Source organism: Alnus glutinosa, chromosome 2 (genome assembly GCF_958979055.1).
Source record: "Alnus glutinosa chromosome 2, dhAlnGlut1.1, whole genome shotgun sequence".
Classification (NCBI taxonomy): Eukaryota; Viridiplantae; Streptophyta; class Magnoliopsida; order Fagales; family Betulaceae; genus Alnus; species Alnus glutinosa.
In genome coordinates this window covers 3576444-3600849 of record NC_084887.1, presented here as the reverse complement: position 1 = coordinate 3600849, position 24406 = coordinate 3576444, and the positions used below count along the sequence as shown (strand labels likewise).

At 36.5% G+C, this 24406-nt stretch overlaps 1 protein-coding gene across 1 annotated transcript; it reads right to left on the bottom strand.

Annotated features, from left to right (window-relative positions):
* Window positions 1–516: 516 nt before the first annotated feature.
* Window positions 517–11236, bottom strand: LOC133860689 (aconitate hydratase, cytoplasmic). Its single transcript, XM_062296266.1, has 20 exons — window positions 10705–11236; window positions 8392–8496; window positions 8105–8265; window positions 7934–8026; window positions 7345–7530; window positions 6930–7091; window positions 6604–6748; window positions 6356–6498; window positions 6213–6269; window positions 6025–6104; window positions 5821–5896; window positions 4382–4567; window positions 4111–4178; window positions 3900–4018; window positions 3588–3709; window positions 2568–2666; window positions 2004–2483; window positions 1480–1578; window positions 1160–1402; window positions 517–918 (listed from the first exon to the last, which is right to left on the bottom strand). The coding sequence occupies exons 1-20, from the start codon at window positions 10985–10987 to the stop codon at window positions 850–852; spliced, it is 2976 nt and encodes a 991-aa protein (XP_062152250.1). The 5' UTR covers window positions 10988–11236; the 3' UTR covers window positions 517–849.
* Window positions 11237–24406: the final 13170 nt, after the last annotated feature.

Sequence of the window (24406 nt, the reverse complement as noted above, 5' to 3'; positions counted from 1 at the left end):
AATCATCTCCAGTTCAATATAAATGTGAAATGACAGTTATATCATGCATAGTGGGTGAAAGGAATCGACAGCTAAAAAGGGGCTGTTAATGGCAGTGGGAGGCACGTGGGTGGAGGCAGAGGGCAGTATATCTAACTTCCAAAACTGGCAAAAATGGAAGGGAATGGAGACGGGCGAAGTCTGCCTCCTCCGTATACTCACAGAGAAGTGGGGGTACTGTCGCTAGGAGGGAGGGGAGATCTCTACTTATAGGAGAGGTTTCTCGTCTTGCATTTGTAGTTAGTAGGAAAGCGGAACCAAATGACCTATTAAGATCGATTGGTTTCTTCATGAATTCATGTTCCCCTCACGTTAATTTAATATATATATATGAGGGCAACGACATGTCTTCACATCCTGTTCTTTAATTACAATAATTGCAGACATTATTATTATTCTATTGACAATGATGATGAAGAAGCAATAGTAAAAGACCAATACTGGGCGTTTGGAACTGTACCCATATTCTGTCCTGTGTTTTTGAAAAGCAATTTGGTCAATTAGCCTTCAACACCATCAATTATATGTAGTCTCGGTCTATGCTGCACTCTTTCATCAAAATAGCTCAAAATTTAACCCTAAAAGCATATACACTTTGAGAACAAGATCGCAAAAGTAGGAAAAGAATAATAGACAAAAACATGCTCTTCCTTTGTTGCACTCCTCAATAATGTTTTGAAAAGAAAAAATTCCTGTCCCATGAAAGGGATTTTTTCCATTCTTAAGAAGCTTATTTATTCCCCCCTCACATTTTACAATCGGAGATAACTCAAAAGGATGCGGCAGGGCCGATAATCACAATGCACTTGTTTATTGCTTGATCAAATTCCGGATAGCATATTGAAGTATGCCTCCGTGATGGAAGTAAGCCAATTCCACCTGCAAATGCAAGAGAATCAGGTAAACATCTGTAGGTTAACTATGCCGGTCAATGAGACTGCACGAGCTTATATGGGTTTTTGGATAAAATTTTCTTCTAAACAAATTTTTGCTTGCGCGTTTTTTTTAGTAGTTTCATATGGGAATGACAAATATAAATTCTTCTTAATTCAATCTTAAGCATCATTAAATAATGTTTCCAAATTCAGTTTCTTATAATACACATTAAAGTGGGAAATACCTCAGTGTCAAAGCGGACAGTGCAGGTGAAAGATTTCCCGGTGTCAGTTGTGACAGTCACATCTTGGCCCGGCCTAATCTCGCTAATGTTGCTTGGGAGGTCAATGGTGTAACGCTCATGACCAGTCAATCCTAGTGTCTCTGCATCCTCACCAGCCTTGAAACAAAGTGGAATAATACCCATTCCCACCAAGTTACTGCGATGAATTCTTTCAAAGCTTTTGGCAATCACTGCTTTAACTCCCTGTTATATACAGAAGTGAGACAAATAACTAGCAGGACATGTAAAATATTGTCACAAGGAAAAATTAAGAAACTCACCAATAACATTGGACCCTTGGCGGCCCAATCCCTAGAGCTTCCACTCCCATACTCGGCACCAGCCAGTATGATCGTCTCCTGCCCAGCAGCCTTGTACCTCTGAAATAGACACAGATCAAATGCACATATTTAATGATTACCATTTGGAGATTACAACTTCTTTACACTTGAGGGTGGCATCCATGAATCACAAGTAACTACTTCAGATCACAAAAGTAATTATCTATTCACATGATGAAAACGTCTCAGAAAATATCTGTCATAACAGTTCCCACAAGAACAGTAATATAGTTAATCACACAATGAATTTATCTAATATGCACAAAAAAAGAAAGGAAAATTAAGTATTAACATAAAGGACGTCATTTTCTTGTAGACAGTCCAGCATTACTAAAAGAACAAGTGTGTGTTTGCCACCAAAAAAGGGACAAATAGTATTCCATTTCATCTCTAGCAAAAACTTTGACGAGGAAAAAAAAATTAGGAAGAAAAATTGTGCAACAATTTGATATGAAGGAACTCACCGAAGCTGCATCGAAAACAAAGAGTTTCTCTCCTGTAGGAATATGAACTGTTTTTGGACCCACTTCCCCATTCAAGAGCTTGTTAACAATGCGGATATTGGCAAAAGTTCCCCTCGCCATCACTTCATCATTGCCACGGCGACTTCCATAAGAGTTGAAGTCCTTGCGATCCACCCCACGCTCGAGGAGGTATTTGGCAGCAGGACTGTCCTTGTGAATGCTTCCTGCGGGGGAAATGTGATCTGTTGTAATACTGTCACCAAAGTTCAGCAGGCAGTAAGCATCCTTCACTCCATGAGCTCCAGGAGGATCCATGGTCATGTCCTTGAAGTATGGGGGATCATGAATGTAGGTTGAGTTGGCGTCCCAAGAGTACAGGGTGGAAGTTGGAACTGATAGCTGATTCCACGTGGGATTGCCTTTTGTAATAGCCTCATAAGTACTTTTGAACATAGCAGGCAACACACTGGATTGAACAGCCTAAATAGTATGCCATCCAAAGTTAATTTATGCCATACAGATTCTCAATCATTACAACAAAAATTAATCATTATAATTCTCTACCTCCGCAATTTCTTCTGAAGAAGGCCAGATATCCCTAAAATAGACACTCTTACCATCCTTCCCTGTGCCAATTGGCTCCGTATTGAAGTCAATGTCTACCTGGAAAACATTTTCATGTTATCCCATCCGTATGCAATGGGTCATTAACTTGTAACAAAGAAAATTACTGTAAAATAATTTCTTTTTTGATAAGTAATTGGCCCAAGGGGGGAGGGGGAAGGGGAAGGGAGATTCGAACTAGTGACCTCCGATTCATGAGGTATGGTTCCCAGCCGATTGAACTATCCCTTGAGGTTTAATGCAAAATAACTTACAAATAATTCTTCAACATTCGAACAAAAAGTAAATATGCGTTGTGTCATAACAAATACACATGCTGATCATTGCAATTATTACAAATGTTTGACTCCTCACATTGCTAACATGCTATAATTTCATAATTATTGGGCATGACATAGAGTCGGGCTGTGGCAGGGAAAAGTTCTGCGAGGAAATTCAAAACACCTACCCCTATCTCAAGTATTATAAGTCTCCTACAGAAATAATATACTAGTCGCTAGAAAACCTTTTGCCATATCCATAATAAGGCCACAAGATGTTGTACAGGAATACAAATTTAAAGGGTATATAAGCTGAAACTATCCAGTTAATGTCAACCAACTCTAATGTTGAGTGTGTCAGCCAAACAACGATGGGTTTCCATGAGGAGCGGAAACTGGAATTTCCAAATTATGTTGGCATTAGACTTCAATATAATGAACTATGGGTACGAACAAAAATGAAATTAAATAACATAATGGTCCCATGACAAATAGAGAGTTTGAATATTCAAACTCTGGGTGTAAATTATAGTTTATGAAGCTTAATCTTTGGAATCTTGCCATTGACACTTCTGCCATTACATTTTTCACATCCATCCTATTAATTAAAATCAGGTTTTCCATACCATGCAGACTATTCTATCAATATTCCATTTATAACTAACATATATAGACACCATTAGCAATTAAAACTATGTACCGTGCCAGCCAGGGCATAGGCAACCACTAAAGGGGGTGAGGCAAGGTAGTTAGCTCTTGTCAATGCATGAACACGTCCCTCAAAATTTCGGTTCCCAGAGAGCACAGCAGCTGCTACAATGTCTGTATAAACAACCAGATAAATTTAGTTGGAGATGTTGATAATTAATAGGAAAAAAAAATGGACTACACAGGAACTTGAAACTCATAAACAGGGAAATGATTACGTAATACATAAACATGCCTAAGCTTAAATTATAGCAATTATTTATCCCTTATCGAAATTAAGGTATGATAGAGAGATAAGTGTTACCATTTTCTGTAATAGCAGAAGCAACCGATTCATCTAGGTCCCCTGAATTCCCAATACATGTTGTGCAGCCATATCCAACAATATTGAAGCCCTGTTGATTTAAATATTTTTGCAGGTCACTGCATCAAGCAAATCCATATTTAGAAAAAGGGTTTAATTTGTACTACTGAATGTTCAGAGTAAATATTTCTATATATATAATCAGAAATACCTCTGGAGTAAATATTTTGTAACAACTCCAGAACCTGGGGCAAGACTTGTTTTTACCCATGGTTTGACCTGATAAATTATTCACAAATTAACATTCAACCAATAGGATAATAAAACAAAGGATCCAAGGCATCAAAACATTAATCTTTACATTCTTACAGTAAAAGGAAGGCCAACAAAAGTTGTATGTTCCAAATTGGGAAGACTGAGGGGTAAAAGGAATTAGACGGCAGTTTCTTCCAGTGAAACGTAAAAACATAACCATGACTAACCTGCAAACCAAGTTCACAAGCCTTTTTCGCAACAAGACCGGCACCAAGCATGACACTAGGGTTTGATGTATTCGTGCAGCTCGTGATTGCAGCAATTACAACACTACCATGCTTAAGCTCTGCAGGCTCTCCATGAAATGAAAACTTGGCCACTTTGTCTTGTGTTTCTTTTGGTATAGCAAACCCCTGTAGTACAGTGAGACATTTAGGAAGAATGGTGAGCAATATACAGAAAAGCTATTGTAAATAAAACTAAATGACACATGAATGGCATTACAACTACATATTCACAAAATAAATTTAAAAAAAAAAATGAGAAGTACACTATAGATGGATTAGATGGATCAGGATCCTATCTAATTTGTGGGTACAGTGGAGATGTCCAACCCATTATCTGTGATGAAACACGTCATATCCATACAAAAATAAACTGACAAGATTAGTCCACACCATCACTTCAATTATGATCTGAGGAACAGTAATGTTCATCCCTGGTAATGCACCCACTTAGAGAGAGAGAGAGAGAGAGAGAGAGAGAGAGAGAGAGAGAGAGAGAATCATGCACAAAGGCCATAGTGAAAGCATGGCTGAGGACTAGCCGAGATAGAGGTGGCAGCAGATTGGAGATGCAGGCTTGCAGCAATGACCATTTTTGTAGTAGCTCAGATTGGAGGTGCCTCGATGTTCCAAAAGGAGGAACCACTATAAATGAGAGGTGGTGGCAGTTGATGTTGAAAGTAAATGTAAGCAGCAGCTGAATTTGTGATGATGGGGCAGCAGCAGAAATTTGTGGAATTAATCATCAGCAATAGCCTACTTGGCAGGGTAATGGCCAATTAGTGGCAGTGACAAATGTAGGGATTATAGTGGATTTGGATATGAGGTAAATACAGCAAAGAGGATGGACATGGAATCCAGTAAAAAAGCAAGGGGCAATTGTGACTGAAAATTTTGATGAAAATTATGAGAATGATCCAACATTGGCTGTTAAGAAAGAGAGAGTGATCATATTCATGGTTATAACCTTCTCCGTTTTTTAGATTGAATACTAGCGCTTCATGGTCTTTAACTGCAATCATAATGTGACCTAAATGAGTCTTGATGTGGCACATCTGGCTTGTATGACATTAAGACAGCAAACACAATCCTTCATTGAATCTAGATATTCCAAGTCTAATCATGGACAGGGAACTAATTCTTTCCTGGATACTGTATTATGGTTAAATCTTTGCTGATGGATATACATTAAAACTAAAAAAGTATTATCTACACGCTTAAATGAAGTTATCAGATATAGACGGGGAAAAACAGAAGATTACGAAGAAGAAGAAGAAAAAAGAAATAAAACTAGATTATAAAATAGAACCAAAACACCATGTAGATTAATTAGGCTGCAATATTAACAAAAAAAAAATGATGGAGCAATAGGTTTGACTAACCTTGAATCCAACTTTGTTATCGAGACAAGCATGCCAGTCGGCCTTCATTTCTTTCAAAGGCACTCGATCATGAGGTCTGCAAAAAATAGCAGTTAGATATAAATGAATCATATGGTAAATATATGAAAAATGAGTTCAAGAAGCAAAATTTGAACTAAGTAGAATCAATGTGAGAGACAGTCAGTCCAAGAACAAAGTATACACCTCTTTGGTCCTGAAATGCAAGGTTCAACATCCGTAAGATCCAGTTGCAGGTAAGAGGAGTACACCCTTTCCAGTTGAGGCTGAATTTAGGCAAAATCAGTTAGCTTACAACTCAAAGAAAATCTGATGCAAATAAATGGTCAAACAATGACAAATAAGAAATAAAGGAGAAATAAAAAGACTTTTACCTCATTATAGTCAACAAACAGTTTATTTGCCCGGAGATAAGCTTCTATCATGGCCACCTAATTTTAAGAAACTAAGGAGTTCAAATGATGCTCTAAGAATTTCATATCGCAAGGAACCAAGTATAATTAAGGGAAGTACTCACTGTCTCATCACTTCTTCCAGTTAACTTGAGATACTGCAAAGTGACATGATCTACAGGGAAGAATCCCATGGTTGCACCATATTCAGGAGACATATTGGCAATAGTGGCCCTGTCAGCAAGTGATAGTTCACCCATGCCATCCCCTACAAGTACATTCAAACATGATAACCTTATATCCATCTATGTTGCATGAACAAACCATTGCAATTTAATATAAGATAAACACAACTTTATGAAAACAAAATTACCATAGAACTCAACAAATTTGCCAACAACACCATGCTTTCTCAGCATTTGTGTCACAGTTAAAACCAAGTCGGTAGCAGTAACACCATTTCGCAATTTTCCAGATAACTTGAACCCAACAACACCAGGCAACACCAAGCTCAAGGGCTGTCAATGTCAAATTGTAAGGCGTAAGAAGAATAACTGCAGCAGACTCTTCCATTCAAGAGGGTGCGAGTGAGAATTAAGGTGTATATAAAGGAATCCAAAATAAATGAAATACATAGAATTCAAAATGCCTTTTGCAGTCCTTACATGATTATACATTCTATGATCAGAACTTAATTACCTGGCCAAGCATTGCTGCCTCTGCTTCAATACCTCCAACTCCCCAGCCAGCAACTCCTAACCCATCAATCATGGTTGTATGGGAATCAGTTCCAACAACACTATCAGGATAGAGTATGTTGTCAGTGTTGAAAACAACTCGTCCAAGATATTCAAGATTAACCTGAGATGACAACACTGAGTCATTCCATGCCAAGTCCACATAAGACTATCTATAGAGATACAACATTCTCAATTTTCATTTCACATACATTAATTTAAAAAGAAGAAGATATGAGTCATATATGGAAAATGAGAGGAAGAAAAAAAGAAAAAAGTGAGATGAAATCTATATGTTGCTGCAAATTTAATATATCAAGGTAGACGTGTAAGCCAGCATCATATGATCTTTCAAGCCCGCTTCCAAACTACTTTACCTGGTGGACAATACCAGATCCAGGAGGAACAACAAGCATGTTGTGGAATGCAGTAGATCCCCATTTAAGAAAACCAAATCTCTCCTTGTTTCTCTGAAATTCAATATCCATATTGGCCTGCACGGCATTTGCAGACCTTGTTACATCAACTTGAACTGAATGATCAATTACAAGATCCACTGGAACCTGCATATTTAGAACAAGAGATGGTAAGACGAAATAAACAAGAATATAACAAATATAACTGTAGGGTAGCATAATATATTGGCAAATAGTTTACATATCACACCTTGCAATACTATATAAGACTTTTTTATCATCACCATGTGTTAAACTATCTAGGAAGAAAAATTTACTCAAGTAACTAATAACCCATGATAAAATGTGATTGCTATACAGACACTTTATAGTTTTACTACTATCAATATAAGATGCAAAACAAAGACACAAAATCTTATTCAAGGTCAACATACACCCATATGCTACTAAGCCGAAAAAATGAAACTTGTAGCCCAAAAATGATATCTGAATGACCCATATCAGTAACATCAATGATAGCACATGGACAGATTATAAGAACAACACGCACCAAAGGATTGATCTTGTTAGAATCGCTGCCAAGTTTGTTCATGGCATCCCGCATACAAGCAAGGTCGACCACAGCAGGAACTCCAGTAAAATCCTGGCAACAGACGAGAAACCTTAGAAGAAAGAGACATGTTTAAAAAAATAACAGACTCTGCTTCACTCCATTGGTTACCTGCAAGAGAACACGAGCAGGCTTGAAGGGAATTTCAACTTGCTTCGGAGAAGTGTTCTCCCAATCAATAATTTTCTCAACATCTTCCTTCTTGACTTGGAAGTTGTCACAATTACGAATCGCAGACTCAAGAAGGATTCTGATAGAGTACGGCAACTTCTCTGTTATGCATATATGGGTAATTATTATCAGCAATAGAACGACTATGATGTAGTGGACAGATAAGGTTATTTGCTGCATTAAAACAAACATATTCCTGTAAAAAGTAGTAGGGAGAAAAAATTTACCAATCCTTGGATCATTCAAAGATGGAAGGCTGTAGAACTTTCCAAACTCGCCGCCTCCTGGCTTGGGAAGACTTGTCAAGTTTGCCTTGAAAGGATTTTCAGAAGCTGAAACCATACAGATGAACAATCAGAACATAAATTTCCTCCTAGTAATTAAAATGTGCTCATTCAAAAACTGCACATTAGGTTCACTATCTGTATACTTCTTATGTATAAAAATAAATAAATAAAATTGTTTATGTTTCATTTTCAGCTACCATAGGCTGAATCTATCACCCCAAACTAAAATTAATAATAACAACAACAATTATAATTATAATGATGAATGATGATGATAATAATGATTACAACAATAATAAGAACCATAATTATTATGGCGGTCGAAAGTCTGTTCCCCAATTTCAGATGGGGGGTTGGGTATTCGGAATTTGTTGTTGTTCAACCAATGCTTTGTTAGGTAAATGGTTGTGGCGGTATGGAATAGGGAGAGAAGCTTGGTGGAGAGTTGCGGTGGATGCCACGTATGGTAGTTTGTGGGGTGGGTGGTGCTCCCGCGAGCCTGTAGGTGCTCATGGGGTGGGGCTGTGGAAGAATATTAAGAAATGGTGGGGGATCTTATCTGGTTTCTCTAGATTGGAAGTGGGGGATGGGGTTTGGACAAAATCTTGGCATGATCTGTGGTGCGGGGATAGGGTGTTGAAGGAAGCTTTTCCTGTTCTTTTTGGTATTGCTCGGTTGAAGGATGCTTCCGTTGCGGATAATATGGAGGTGTTAGGCAGCTCGACCTAGTGGAATGTGAACTTTGTTAGAGAGGCGCATGACTGGGAATTGGGTGTTTTTGCCTCCTTCTTTCATGTGTTACATTTAGCCATGGCGAGTAGAGATCATGCTGATAGGCTTAGCTGGATCCCTTCCAAGAAAGGGGTGTACAAGGTTAAGTCCTATTTTAGCTCATTGGCCGGTTGTGAGGGTAGTCGTTTCCATTGGAAGAGCGTGTGGCGGACTCAAGCTCCTTCGAGGGCGGCGTTCTTTGCATGGTCGGCAGCCCTTGAAAAGATTCTTACAATGGATAATCTCAGGAAACGAAAGATCATCATTGTGGATTGATGTTATTTGTGCAAAAGAGACGGGGAAACTGTGGACCACCTTCTTCTTCATTGTGATGTGGCTTCTACTCTGTGGAATCATGTTTTTTCTCGGTTTGGTATGTCTTGGGTTATGCCTAGGAGAGTTGTCGATTTGTTTGCATGTTGGTGGAAGGCGGGTAGGTCAAGGAGTGCTGCAGTTTGGAAGATGGTGCCTATTTGCATTCTTTGGTGTGTTTGGAATGAGAGAAATCTTAGGTGTTTTGAAGACTTGGAGAATTCCATGGAGAATTTTGTTGCCTCGTTTTTTCATATGTTGTATCTTTGGACATAGGGCTTTTTATCTCCCGTGTCTATTAACTTTTCTGAATTTCTTGTTCGTTTTTCTTTACCTTCTTAGGCGTTTCCTTGTGTATACTTCCAGTGTACTTAGAAGGGCGCCCTACGCTTTTTATAAAATTTCATTTACCTATAAAAAAAATTATTATGATAATAATAACAAGAACAATAAAAAATAGTCGTGTTCACAATAATAAGTTTCTTTTTCCTGCTTCGAGATCCTGAACATCCTCTCTTCATTGAAAGAAATGAAGGAAAGGAGTGGTTGCTTAAAACCAATTAAAAATTAATATCTAGTTGAAATAGAGAAATATTTGAAGAGTTTGATGTAAGAAGTTTGTTAAAAGTAGTAGTTAAAATAACAAAAGTAGATTTTTTAGCTAAAATTTGGAGAAAATTTAGAGAGCTCACTGGGATGCTCTAAACACTAAGCTAAGCTGACGAGAGTAGTGGATGTATCAAACGAGAGGGGAACTACATGAAATTCTCCAAAATCACATCTATTCCAGCAGTTTATAAGCTAGATTCACTGCATCAGAAGCAGTGTCCATTTCTTGCTCGCGACCACAGATCCTTAAATACCACTACTCTGATAATCGCTGAGAAAATTTACGGAATGAAAAACAACAGAGAACAAAAAACGGATCAAAATGTCCTCATGTTTCTTTCTATTTCCTGAGCTTTCTCAACAACCAAACAGAGCGTACGACTACTTAAAGCTCAGCTCAGCACAGCTGACTTTGGAGTACTGGAAAAGTTTCATTCCTTTCCCTCTTCTCAGGACGCAAGCAAAGTAACACACATCACAAGTCAACCCAATCAAGAAATTTCAAAAAGGAAAAAAAGCGTTCCGAAATCTATGGAAATGAACAGAGTTTAGACACTGTACCCATGGTGGAGATCTTCCTCTGGAACTGTTCGATCACGGGAGCAACGGCCCTGATCTGAGAGCGGAGGCTGATCGGAGAGCGCCAATCGACACCGTGACTCCAGCGAGGGGAGGAGAACCGGAGGGACCGAACCGCAGAGGAGAAGTTGAGTGATCGGTAGGCCTTGGGAGGTGAAGAAGCGACCAAGGTTCTGGAAAGCGAGGGAGAGACAATCCTTGTCCTAAGATAGGAAGAAGAGGCTCTGAGGATTGAAGAGGCTGAGGACGAGGCCGTTATATACATGACGCCTGGTGATAATGGTGATGGTGGTCACGCATTCAGATGAAAACGGCGTCGGATAAGGATTGGCTCAGAGAGGAGTGGGAGGGGTTTGCAACGGTTCGTGTATGTTTCTGCGTATTATGAATTTGTTGTCAGAGAGAGAGGGAGGCGTGTGGAGATTTGAAGCGAGACAGGCCTAGGGCTGCGTGCCGCTTTTCTAGAAGAAGAAGAAGAGTGATTCTTCCTGGATGGGCGCTGGAGTCGTGGAATGGGCGAAGGGCGGGGTGTGATTGTTTGTGGTGAGGTGTATTTCAAACAATGATGCTATCGAATTGTGTTCTGCCACATCAAATGCGAATCTTATATTTAATGATTGTTTAATCAAGGCTATTGCGGCTTTTTCTTTTTAAAATATTCTGTTTGTTTCAATATAAATTATTTTTTGTCGTAAAATATTGTCAACGAAATTATTTTTAAAAAAAAAAAAAAAAGATTTTTTAGTGTTTGACACGTTCGAAAAATTCACCAGTGACGAGATTCCTGTAATGGTGGCTGGAATCCAATGCACTGGCCAGATTCTATTACCGGCCAGCCGAATTACGACCAGTTTCGCCGGAATCTGGAATCTGACGACAATGTGGCCGAAATATGGCAGAATGGCCATAATCTAGCCAAAATTGCTAGAATCTAGCACTATACAATCAAATTTTGACGAGACTGGCCATAATCCAACTGTACTGGCCATATTCCTGCCAATTTCGCCAAAATTCGACTACTATTGCAGGATTCCGGCAGCGGTGGTGGGAATGCAGCTAGTGTCGCCGGATTTCGAAATTCAGAGATATTCGAAGGCAGATTCATGTTACCAACAAACTCTAATGCCAAGTAGTGACGAATTCCCACAAACATACATGCAAGAATGAAGAGTTTAAATTCAGAAAAAGATTTATAGTAAAATTGTAAAATCATTTTTCAAAAATTAATTAGGCTTTTCGGTCAAACAGAAAATTTATTTCGGTTGACCATCATTTTCAGTTGCACCAAACACCAGAAAAACATTTTTAGAAAAGTATTATACACCCAAACAAACGGAATAATAGCTTACACCCTTATTTTATTGGGCAATGTAGCAATATTTACTGGCTTTTAGATCAATTATTGTCAGCTTTTAGATCAATTATTGTTTTATATATATATATATATATATATATATGTATCAATGATTGATAAAACAGACACATCAACCAAGTGGGATGAGAATGAGATGGAGTGTAGTATTTAGCAATTATCTTTTCTTTTTTATAAAGTTCATATTAGTTGTTTTTCACATATTGGACAATTATCAAAATATGTCGAATCATGAAGTGGCTCTAAGGGTTGTGCAAATGACTTTGCCATGTTTGTTAACAATTTGTTTTTTGTTTTTTATTTTTTGTTTTCTGTTTTCAAGTTAAAGGCATTAACAAATAATTTAAAACACAAAAGCCGGAACCTATGTGCACAAACACGGACACAATCTGAATTTTTGCAATCTTATATTCATAGGTCATGGTCAGGAGCAGAATCAAAATTCTAAATGAGGGGAGCAAAACATTAAAATTTGGGTATAAAATTCATTTTAGAGGTTCAACTCATTAAATACATTCAAATTTTAAAGGGACTAACCCTTAGGCTACGGATGGTTCCACCCCGGTCAACATCTGCAATTATATGCAATAACCTCTTAAAGTGATGCAAGTTTGATAATATGATATTGAGCTCGAACTCGCGTATACAAGTAAAGTACACAAAAGGGACTAGGATTTTGAATTGGGGAGGGATCGGTTAGTTTAAATAGAGTGACAAACTTGTTATTTCACATTTTTTTTGAAACAAATTTGCCCCTCCATTTCAATTAACTAGCTCATCTCCGGTTCAAATGAACTGGAAAGGATTCAAATGTCAAAAAGTTGTCTAGAAGCGTAGAGGATAGACACCTAAGATTTACCATAGAGGCAGGTGAACCTGCCCGCAGGATATTATTTGCAAACTTATAAGTGGACCAAGTGGTCAAGTGGCATCATACTAGTCTTCGTTTTGGTCCCTGGAACCGTGGGAAGGGGCATTTGGTGGAGTAAAGATAATATGTGCACCACTCAATTTGCACCAGCTGTGGAATCATTTGACTTTAATTATTCGACTTTAGAATGAATAAGGTAATAGGTTTTATGCAAATAAAAAAAAAAAATTGTCCTCATAATTGCTCACATCACATGCTAGCCTATCCTTCTACGAATTTTGTATGCAAAATAAGCAATCAACTATAGATGGGTAACCTTTGTACACAATTTGTCTTTTTATTTTTCTAATAAAAAATTCCATAGTTTAATCATTTCCACCGAATAATTTTTTATAATGTGTTATTAGAGGTAATATAGCATTTATTACAAGTCTTTTTTAAACGGGCAAGGATCTTTTCAATTTAAAGTAATAAGGAAATGACTTATTCCATAATTAGAATTTTATTTTTATTGTATTTAGGGTATGTTTGAAATTACAAAAAAAAAGTGTAATTTTAAACAAAATTGCAGAAAACAAATTGTTTAAAAATTACATTTTTTAAAAATTGTGATTTGAAAAAAGCAAAAAAATCTGATTTTTCAAATCTCATGCAAGTGAGTATTTTTTTGAAAACGCATAATTTTAAATCATAACCTACAATTTAAAGACCAAATTACGATTTAGCCTTTTTCAAATAGCATATTATAAAATCATAATTTTTAAATCATACTTTTTTAAATCACAAATTCAAACGAACCCTCAATATTGTACATAATGTGACATGACTCACATGGTAAATATGTTATCACATTATTTAAAAAAAAAAAAAAAAAAATCATGTAACATCATATATGAGGTTAAATGCAATAAAATATAATAATGACCATCAATTATTTTCATTTTTAAAATTGAAATAATTTTATTATCTTACATAATGTTGTGAGAGTCTATACACCATTACTATTTTAGTCATTGAATAATTAAATTTACGTAAAAATTTATTATTTAATTTTTCATTCACGTGGCATCGATGATAATAAAAACTTTTCCTTTTTTATAGTGTGAACTGGTGGTGGCAACTTAGCCTGTGAACGGCTAGATGCGAAGCTGGGCCCCGAGGGTGCATTACTGATGCATCCGTAGGCAATCTCTGCCACCACGTGTGAAAAGTCTTGGGTCAAACGGTGACGATTCGCCGTGGCGGAGGTAGGACTTGTATAGAAATTTCCATCTTGAGATAATTTTGGGGCCCAGCAACTGTTGACAATTCCTGCTTCGGACCTTTTTATTAATCAATATTTATAATAAAAATTCTTTATTAATACTCCATTTACCCATTAAAGTAGTACACCCAAGACACCAAACGCATACAAATCTTTCCTCTTTAGAGGGAAAACCAATTTAAAATGTCTTGCAAGAGAAAATGTTAATTTCGAGTTGGACGATTGAACTTCTCTTGTGATTTTTAAAAGTTAATTTGGAGTTGGACGATTCAACTTCTCTTTCGAAAAGGAGCATCAATAAAGAATTTTGATTATAAATATTGATTGATAAACGTTTAAATAACTCTTTTGGCTTCTTTAAATATTGAAAATCCTTTTTCAAAATAAATAACAAAATTCTTGTGAAAACACAAATATTTTTCACAAAACATTTATAAAAAAAAATAAAGAGTTAAATATTATTTAGCCCCGTCAACTAACAGTCATTTTTTATTAAGAATCACAAACTGATAAGTGTTATGCTTTTAACCCTTTAAACTGTCAATTTATTGCAACTTAGCCCTATACTATTTAAAAAGAATCAATTTCTTTTTTAAAAATTTAAGAATAAATACAAAATCAATCTCTGTGATTGACCTTAATTACAAATTGCTCATTGTGGTATAAAAATTGTTAGTTTGGAGGGACATAATGACACTTGTCAGTTCCTGGTGCCTTATAAAAAATAGTTGTTAGTTGAGGAGGCTAAATAACACATAAATAAAATATAAAACATTTTTAAAAAATAAAATCATGAACTTTCAATGGTTCCATGGCAGTCGCCAGGCACAAATATCATTGTGGCTACCGCCAAGCGGCCACCACTATGAAGTGTACCCTGCAATAGTTTTTTCTTTTATTTTGGAGAAACACTCTTCAATTTTTTTATTTCTTAAAAAACTCTTGTCATAATTTTACCAGATGAATTTTCATTGGTGGACCCACGTTACAACATTTTTTTCAAATATCACCCCTACCAAATAAATTTTCAAAATTTATCTTTTTCAAAACTCCATTTTGGTAAAGTTTTGAAAAGTGTTTAGGTTTTGAGTTTTGAAATACATAAAAATTGAGAATTGATTTAATGGGAGCTATATTGGAAAGAAGTATTGCATGTAGGGTTTACTAATAAAATTTTGGAAAGTGCTTCTCAAGAATAAAATTTTGCCATACGGTCCTTACTTGAGATATACAACTTTATTGTACCCCCAAATACGCACAAAATGTTAAAAACTCCTAAAGTTTTTTTTTTTTTTTTTCACTTTTTTTCTTTTTTAATTTATTTCTCACACCAAAGGCCCTCACACTCTAGAGCCTCTCGTGGTGCAACCAAACGAATGAATGGTTATTTTATAAGAATAGTCATTCCACTCCATATGACTATTCCACAAACCAATTGTGCCATTTGTTTTATTTTTAAGTATCTGACATGAGAAGTCAATTAAAACATGCAATTTTAACTAATATGAAATTGGTGTGATAAATAAGTGTAAATAGTAACATTAGTCTAAACTTATATATCCGTGTTATATGTGTAGCACATAATTAGATTAAATGACATTTAGCTCCAACTCATATACCATTAATCTTTGTTAATATATAGAGTAATGCTACACATCATCCTCTTGTCCACCTTTTGTCCTCCCAAAATTGATGTGGCTCTTAAAATCACTATTGGATCAAAATTCAATAATGATCTATCATAAATTCAATGGTGATTTTAAGAGCCACATCAAATTTGGGAGGATAAAAGGAGAACAAGAAGATGATGTGTAGCATTACTCTAATATATATATATATATATATATATATATATATATATATATATATATAATCTACTTGAAGAGAACCACGTGGCTACGTTTGTTAACATATTTTCAAATACTTTGTTTTTTTCAGTTAAAAAACACATTGCTTTTAAAATATATTAACAACCAAATAAAAAAAAAAAAACTTTTCAAAACAAAAGCACTTAGTTATAAAAAAAACTTTTCACATATTTAATAGGAATATTTTGACAAAATTAATGCTTAAGTTTGGCAGGCTATGAGATAACTTATTTTTTTTAAAAAAAAAACATAGAGTGGCCACACAACAAATTTTTTTTTTGTTTAATACAGGTAAAAAGTCAGATTTACATTTGTTTGTGTTTTATCAAAGAGTAATGTTATTTAGCATACTATTACACGACTGTCATTCAACTGGGATAACGTGACAATGACAATGAGACATTTTTTATTTTACAAGTGTTGATCCAATGTCTGATTTTCACTGTTATATCATCAAATTGTATAATAGTTGTATAACAATCTTCTAAATAACATTACTCTTTCTCAAAATAAATAGGTGTAACCCCACATAAAATATTTTCTCAAATATCAACCGAATAAAAAAAAAAGTATCACTTAAATATTATATTAAAATATTGTTTTAAAGAAAAAAAAAAAAAAAAAAAAAAAAAAAGACAAAAAAACACGTGTATGAATACACCAACAAACGTAGTCATTGTTCTCTACAATTAATTCACTATGAAGAAGTTATCTATAAAAAAATAAAAAATAAAAAATCCTATGAAGAAGTGACATCAAGAGTCATATGCTTGAGCTTTTGTTTCTAATGCACGTGTCACACTTATTATATGCATTTTTATCAATTTATGGCAAAAAGTGAATAAAAAGGTTAATGTTCGTAGAAGCATCTTATAGAGCATGCAATGAATGGTAAATCGTATTATCACTCATTAATCATGGATGATGTAAAATAAGGATGGTAATGAGGGAGGTTCACGAGACTGAGCCGGTTTTGTGTTGTATAGAACTATAGGTATATGACTATATATGTCAACTCGAATATAATTCATTTAACTAAAATGATCAAACGCCTCCACATTGACACGGCCCATTAAATAAACTAGTAATACTAGTAACACTATACAACCGGCATAACCTGGTTAATAAACAGATAGTGTTGGATTGACTCAAACATGACCAATATTCAATCTATTTTTTACCTGTTTATTATGAATTGGTTAAATTGACTCAAATACTTGGTATGACTAATTAATACAATTTCATATCTTATCATAATTGTATCAATTATATGTATTCACAACTAGATTAATGACAATCAATTTAATAATAAATATCCAATTATTCATAACCTCTTATTAATAAACATAACCCAACTTCTTAGCTAGGGGTGGAACTAGAAAAAAAAATATATATATAACCTCTTATTTTGAAGATAAGCTAATTAAAGAAACTAAATTAGTTACAACTCAACAAACAGAGTAATAGATTAACTAAAGCTATCTAACTACTTTAGCTACGCAGAAAAAAAAAATACTATTTTCTATGTCTAATACTCCCCCTCAAGATGGATGGTAAAAATCTTTAACAGACATCTTGGACAATAAGTGATGAAAAACAGCACATCCAAGGGGTTTAGTAAGGAGATCAGCAAGCTGGTGTTGAGAAGAAACATGGAAAGTCTTGATCAAATTGAGTTGAATCTTCTCTCTAACAAGATGACAGTCTATCTCTATGTGTTTTGTACGTTCGTGATACACTGGATTTGCAGCAATGCTTAGAGCTACTTGACTATCACAATAGAGAAAAGCTGCATGTGTACGAGGAATAAGAAAATCCTTAAACAAGGAAAATAGCCACATGATTTCACAAGAAGCTGAGGCCATCAATCGATACTCAGCTTCAGCAGAAGACCAAGACACTGTTAGCTACTTCTTAGACTTCCAAGAGATAAGGGAGTCACCCAGAAAAGCACAATAACCAGTGATTGATCTTCTAGTGTCCACACAAACTGCCCAATCAGAATCACAAAACACTTTGAGCTGGAAATCAGACTTTGCCAGAAAAAGTAAACCTTGAGCTGGAGCATTTTTAATGTACCTTAAGACCCTATTTCCAGCATCAAGACGAGGTTGTCTCGGGGTATCCATGAATTGACTAATAGTTTGAACTGAGAAGGCAAGATCATGCCTTGTGATGGTCAAATATAGCAAACGACCAATCAGCCTCCTGTTAAGAGTAGGATCTGAATGCAAGGTACCCTCTTCTCTGGACAGTTTAAGATTTTGCTCCATTGGAAACTGTACTGGTTTTGAAGCTATTCAACCAGAATCTTCTAACACCTCAAGAGCATACTTGCGTTGACACACTGAAATACCAGCATAAGATCTTGCAATTTCTAATCCAAGAAATTACTTTAAAGATCCTAAATCCTTGAGTTTAAATCTCTCATTCAGCAAAGAAATAAATGAAGTAATGACATGAGAATCATTACTGGCAATAGCTACATCATCAACATAAACCAACAAAGCAACAAATGAGGAACCTTGAAGCCGAGTGAAAAGTGTGTAGTCAGCTTTAGATTGCACAAAGCCGAGATCAATGAGGGTGGAGGAAAACTTTGAAAACCATTGTCTTGAGGCTTGCTTCAAGCCATAAAGAGATTTGGTAAGCCGGCACACTTTGGACTCCCCCTTAATCCCAAAACCGGGAGGCATAGACATATACACTTCTTCATAAAAGGTCCCCATGCAAGAAAGCATTATTTACATCTAGCCGATGTAAAAACCAGTTCTTGGCCGCAGCTAGGGCTAAGAAACATCGAACGGTAGGCATTTTGGCTACAGGTGAAAAAGTATCATGATAATCCAAATCCTCCTTTTGAGTATACCCTTTTGCCACTAGCCTACCCTTATATCTTTCAACACTACCATCGGCTTTATGCTTAATTTTGTACACCCATTTACAACCAATAGGGTGTTTATTAGGTGAAAGATCACATACAACCCAAGTATGATTAGTTTCAAGAGCTGAGATCTCAGCGGACATTGCATTACGCCAATGATCAAATTTAACAGCTTGGTGATAAAATTTTGGTTCAGTTTGAGAAATAATGGAAAGACAAAAGTGTTTATAAGTAGGAGACAATTTATTGTAAGAAATATAAGAAGATGAGGAGTAAGGAATATCTGAATTAGGTGATGTGGAGGATGGTAGAGACGGCAAAGAAGATGCTAACTGACAATGAAAGTCTTGCAGATACCGAGGCATAGTTAGAGGTCTAGTAGATTTTATAATAAAGGACAGGGGTATGTCAAGAACAGGAGAAGGAACTGAAGAGACATCAGACTAAGATGGAGAAAATGAGGAAGAGGAAGAGGGATCTGGAAATGAAAAAGAAGAAGAGAACTGATATGAAGAAACATCGAACTCAGGTATGGAAACTGGTAAAGAAACAATAAATTCTAAGGAAGAAGGAAAAGGTTAAAACAACCATCAACAGAAGAATTAGTGAGATTTAAAGCAAATGGAAAAAGATGTTCATGAAAAACAGTATCTCTAGATATGACAATAGACTTTGTATGCAGATTATAAAACTTGTATCATTTTATGCCAAATGGGTAGCCAATGAAAACACAAGGGGTGGCTCTTGGATCAAATTTAGTATGGTGCCTAGATATAGTAGAAATGTAAGCAAAGCAACCAAAAACTCGAAGGTGATCATGAGATGGAGAAACAAAATATAACATGTCATAAGGGGTTTTGTTTGATAAAAGAGGAGTCGGAATTTTGTTTATGAGATGAGCAGTGGTTAGTATGCAATCACCCCAAAAAGAAAGAGGAACTTGAGATTGAAATTTTAAAGCTCTAGCAACATTGAGTAGGTGTTGATGTTTCCGCTTCACAACTGCATTTTGTTGTAGAGTTTCAACACAATTAAGTTGATGAATGGTGCCATGAAGAGAAAAAAAAAATTCATCCGTTTTGAATTCAGAACCATTATCAGTACGGATACATTTAATCGGAATATTAAATTGAGTATGAACAAGACTGAAGAAATATTGAAGAAGTGAACGAGTTTGGGATTTGTGTTTCATCAAATTCACCCAAGTAAAACGAGTGTAATCATCGACAATAGTGAGAAAAAAATGTGATCCATTTATTGACCAAGTGGCCATTGCCCCCTAATATCATAGTGAACCAACTGAAATGGCATACAGGTAGTAGAATTATGTACAGAGAAAGGTAAACGATGTTGTCTAGCTAAATGACATATTGAACAAGTGTCCTTGGAAGTACAAGGAATGTCAGAAACATTATTATGCATAAATTGTATTCTAGAAACAGAATGATGGCCTAATCTATAGTGTCATACATTAGACATATAAGTCTTTATTGAGCTAGAACAAACAGAAGAATATATGGGTGAAGATGGAGAAACCTGCGGATGCTGCAGCAAATAGAATAAGCCACCATCTTCCTTAGCTACTCTAATCGTCCTCTAATGGCATAAATTTTGGATGAAGCAAAAACCAACAAGAAAAATTAAATAGGCTTTAAGAAATTTAATGATTTTGCTAGCAGAGATAAGATTGAAAGTAAATGATGGAACACATAGCACTTCAGTCAATGTAAGATTTTTTGAAATAAAAATTGTGTCTATGTGTGTAATAGGAACAACTGAGCCATTAGGCAGTTGACGAAACTAGAAACAATAGCAGTAGTGGTTGTGAACAATGAAGGACAATTGATCATATGATCAGTTGCCCCTGTGTCAATTATCCAAGGTGTATGATATGAATTAAAAAAAATGAAGGCTTTGGATGAGAAGTTGAAAAAAATACTGAATATCTAGGATTAAGATTGAAAATAGAAGAAATAGGACCTGACACCTGAAAGGAGGCGAAGGATGAAGGTGCAGGGGAAGATGCACGAATACTACCTGCCATGTTTGCAGATAAAGAAGTATGGAAGGCAGCAGATTGATGTTGTAGAAGGGATAGAAGTTGCTGACATTGATATGGAGTAATGGTCAGCTGAGGTAAAGCTTGAGAAACTTCATTCTGCTGAGTGGAAATGAAAGAATCACCACCAGTATCTTGTACATGATTGGCAGAGTGCATAAAAGGTTTCTTAATGTTCTTAGTGAACTTGAAGCATGGAGGAAAACCGTGAAGACGGTAACATTTTTCAGCAGTATGGCCAGGGACACCACAGTGAGAACAAATAGGCTTCTCCTTGCGATAAGATTGTTTAGGAGGCCGAGACATAGAAGCATCAGACCTTATCATGAGAGCAGCAGACTCATGACCGAAAGATTGTGTTTTGAGAGAAATTTCTTGTTGCTTCTCTTATTGAATAACTAAATAGAAGACTTTGTTGACAGAAGGCAACGGCTACATGAGAAGGATTTGTCCACGAATAGCTGCAAAAGAATTGTTGAGTCCCATAAGAAACTAGTATACGTATTCCTAATGGTAGTGTTCAGCTACAACCTTCATTCCTCCACATGAACATTGAGGAATCGACCGATAGTTATAAAGCTCGTCCTAGAGTGATTTAAGCTGAGTAAAATAAGAACTTACAGAGCAATTTTGCTGTGCAAGGGCTGAAATTGATTTATGAAGCTGAAAAACTAGAGGACCATTATTCTGAGAAAATCTTTCCTTCGGGTCGAGCCGCATCTCTTGACATATATTGATGCAAATCACGCTAGCGGCGATTTCTTTGGAAACGGAGTTGAGAATTCAGGCCAAGATCATATTGTTGTAGTGCACCCAAGCATGGTGCTCCAATCTCGATTGAAGGTTGAGGAAGGGATCCATCAACAAGCGCCAATTTATTATTGGCAGTGAGAGCCATAAGCATCGAACGGCTCTAGGTGTTGTAATTCTCACTGGTTAATGGCTGAGAAACAAGAATTGCGCCCGGACTCTCACCGTGCAGCAAGAAAAACGGACTTGCAGGATTGTTGAAAAAAGAAGGATTAATGGTGAATTCGAGTGGCGGAGTGGTGCCAGTTGAATGATTTTTAGGATTTGCGGAAGGGATTTCAGTGTGAGGAATTTCCGAAGAAGGAAATTGAGAATAACTAGGGATTTCAGTCGCCATGGTCATAGGCTTTGATACCATACCAAGTTTCACATAGTATTGAGGGAAAAAACTGATATTATTATTGGAATGAGTAAAGTAAGTACAAAAAAGGCCAGCTTACATATATATATACGAACGAATGAAAGCTAACTAAAGAAACTAAATCAGTTACAACTCAACAAACATAGTAACAGATTAACTAAAGCTATCTAACTACTTTAGCTATACAGAAAAAAAAAATAAAAATACTCTTTTCTATTTCTAATGGATTCTACTGATTGGCTAAATTTCAATCCAATAATCACAGCTAAGGAGTCCCTTCAAGAATTACGTTGTTAATCTTCTATTTCAAGGTAGCGTTGATAGCAAGTAGTGCAACAATGGACATAAGTTTCATTTTAAATGGGTTGAAGGAATTTTCAACTCAGTTTATAAAATTGCCATATGTTATTTGAGCTTTAATAATTATGTTGTTAATCTTATGTTCTAAGATATTGTTGATAGCAAGTAGAGTAGCAAAAAACGTAAGTTTCCTCTTGATTTGGTTGAAGAAAAAATTTTCAATTCTGTCTATAAAACTGTCATGAGTTCTATAAGCATGCGAGAAGCACATGATTTTTTAATAGAACTGTTAAAAAAATATGTAATTCTCACGTGCTAATTAAAAAATAATATGTTTTTCACATGCTAAGAGTCACATGACAAATTTTATAAACTAGCAACTTGGAGGAAATTCCTGCCAAACAGGAGTAGCTTCTCCCGTCATTAGGCTAATAAAGGAAATCAAAAGTAGGGGTGAAATAACCGCCCTCTAATAACCGTCTGCTAACCGCCTATAACCACTAACTGTACAACCGCAAAACCATTAAAACTGCTAATCGCTAACCGCAAATCGCCCTACTGGGGCGATTATATATATATATTATATATTTTTACATAAAACGACACAATGTTAATTAACAAAACGAATAGCCCATTCGTATCTTTAAGCTCTTACAGCTGGAGCTAGCTGTAATCTCATTTCCCACACATGCCTGGACTGCTCGTTGACTAGGGTTGGCAATTTTTGACACGACCCGCGAACCCGACACGGAAAAATAGGGGTTGGGTTTTATATAATCGGGTTCAGGTCATAATTGGGTCAACCTGATTATGACCTCGTTTTTTTAAAAAAAAAAAAATAAAAAAAAAAATAAAAAATCACTTGAAACGAAAGCTACGAAATGCGGCAAATGCCCATTTCCATTTGTGATTCACTGAGTCTGAATTGTATGATAGTCTGATTCTGTGAAGTGTGAACCAGACCAGGAGCCCCCCGCTGGCCGCACGCCCTACCGCCAAGTTCGCCAATCATCCGGCCGGACCGGCCTTTTCCCCCTCTCTCTGCGCCAAACTTTTCCCTCCCCCCTCTCAGACCCACGACCGTCGGAGAAGTTTGGCTCGCCCTCAAAAGATGATAGACCCACGACCGCCGGAAGAGCTTCTGTCTGATTCAAAACCGGAGCCGGCAAGGGAGGAGAACGGAAGAAGACCCACGTCTGATTCACGACCGGAAGAGCTTGACACACGACTCGCATCTCATTTCTTTTTAGTTTTCTGTTCTCACTTTCAAGCCTCCTTCGCGAATCAACCTTCACAGTTCACATAGCCTCGGCCCTCACAGCCTCACGAATCCGGAATCAACATGTTTTCAGAGCTTAATCGTGCCGATTTAGGTGAATTTCGAAATTTCCCATTAGATCTGTTATTGTTAGGGCTTGTATTGGTTTTGTTTTGATAAACAATGGGTTGATTGGGTTCTCTACTTCCCAGAATCTCAGTCTTCTTTGAACAATTGGAGTTTGCCGGTTTGGTTGAAGGTAAACGTGTTACCCGGGTCGTGTTCGGGTAACACGTTTTGCAGGCGGGTCGTGTTTTAGATTTTCAACCCGATTAATAATCGGGTCGGGTTCGTGTCAGACCCGATTGTGTAATCGGGTCAGTCGGGTCGACACGAACCCGACCCGCCGACCCGAATTGCCAACCCTATCATTGACCACAGCTGTCTCGCACTACTCCTCTCATGACTTATCTGCTAGATTGCTACCACACATTGTCATCCTTCCTATAGCTTCCTACATGCCCTTCCTTCCCTATGCTATGCAATGGTCATCTTCTTCATTCCTTATGATATGCACCTTTAACCATTACAGAAGTCATATGCGAGGATTGCAACTTCATGATGTTCTCGTCGTCCT

Excerpts from the sequence above, each read along its gene's own strand:
- LOC133860689 (XM_062296266.1), bottom strand. The coding sequence starts at position 10,987 with ATGTATATAACGGCCTCGTCCTCAGCCTCTTCAATCCTCAGAGCCTCT. Across the intron at positions 6,499-6,603 it reads CAAATTTGTTGAGTTCTATG|GGGATGGCATGGGTGAACTA; the intron begins GTAATTTTGTTT and ends ATGTACTTGTAG. Across the intron at positions 4,019-4,110 it reads ACAAAATATTTACTCCAGAG|TGACCTGCAAAAATATTTAA; the intron begins GTATTTCTGATT and ends TGCTTGATGCAG.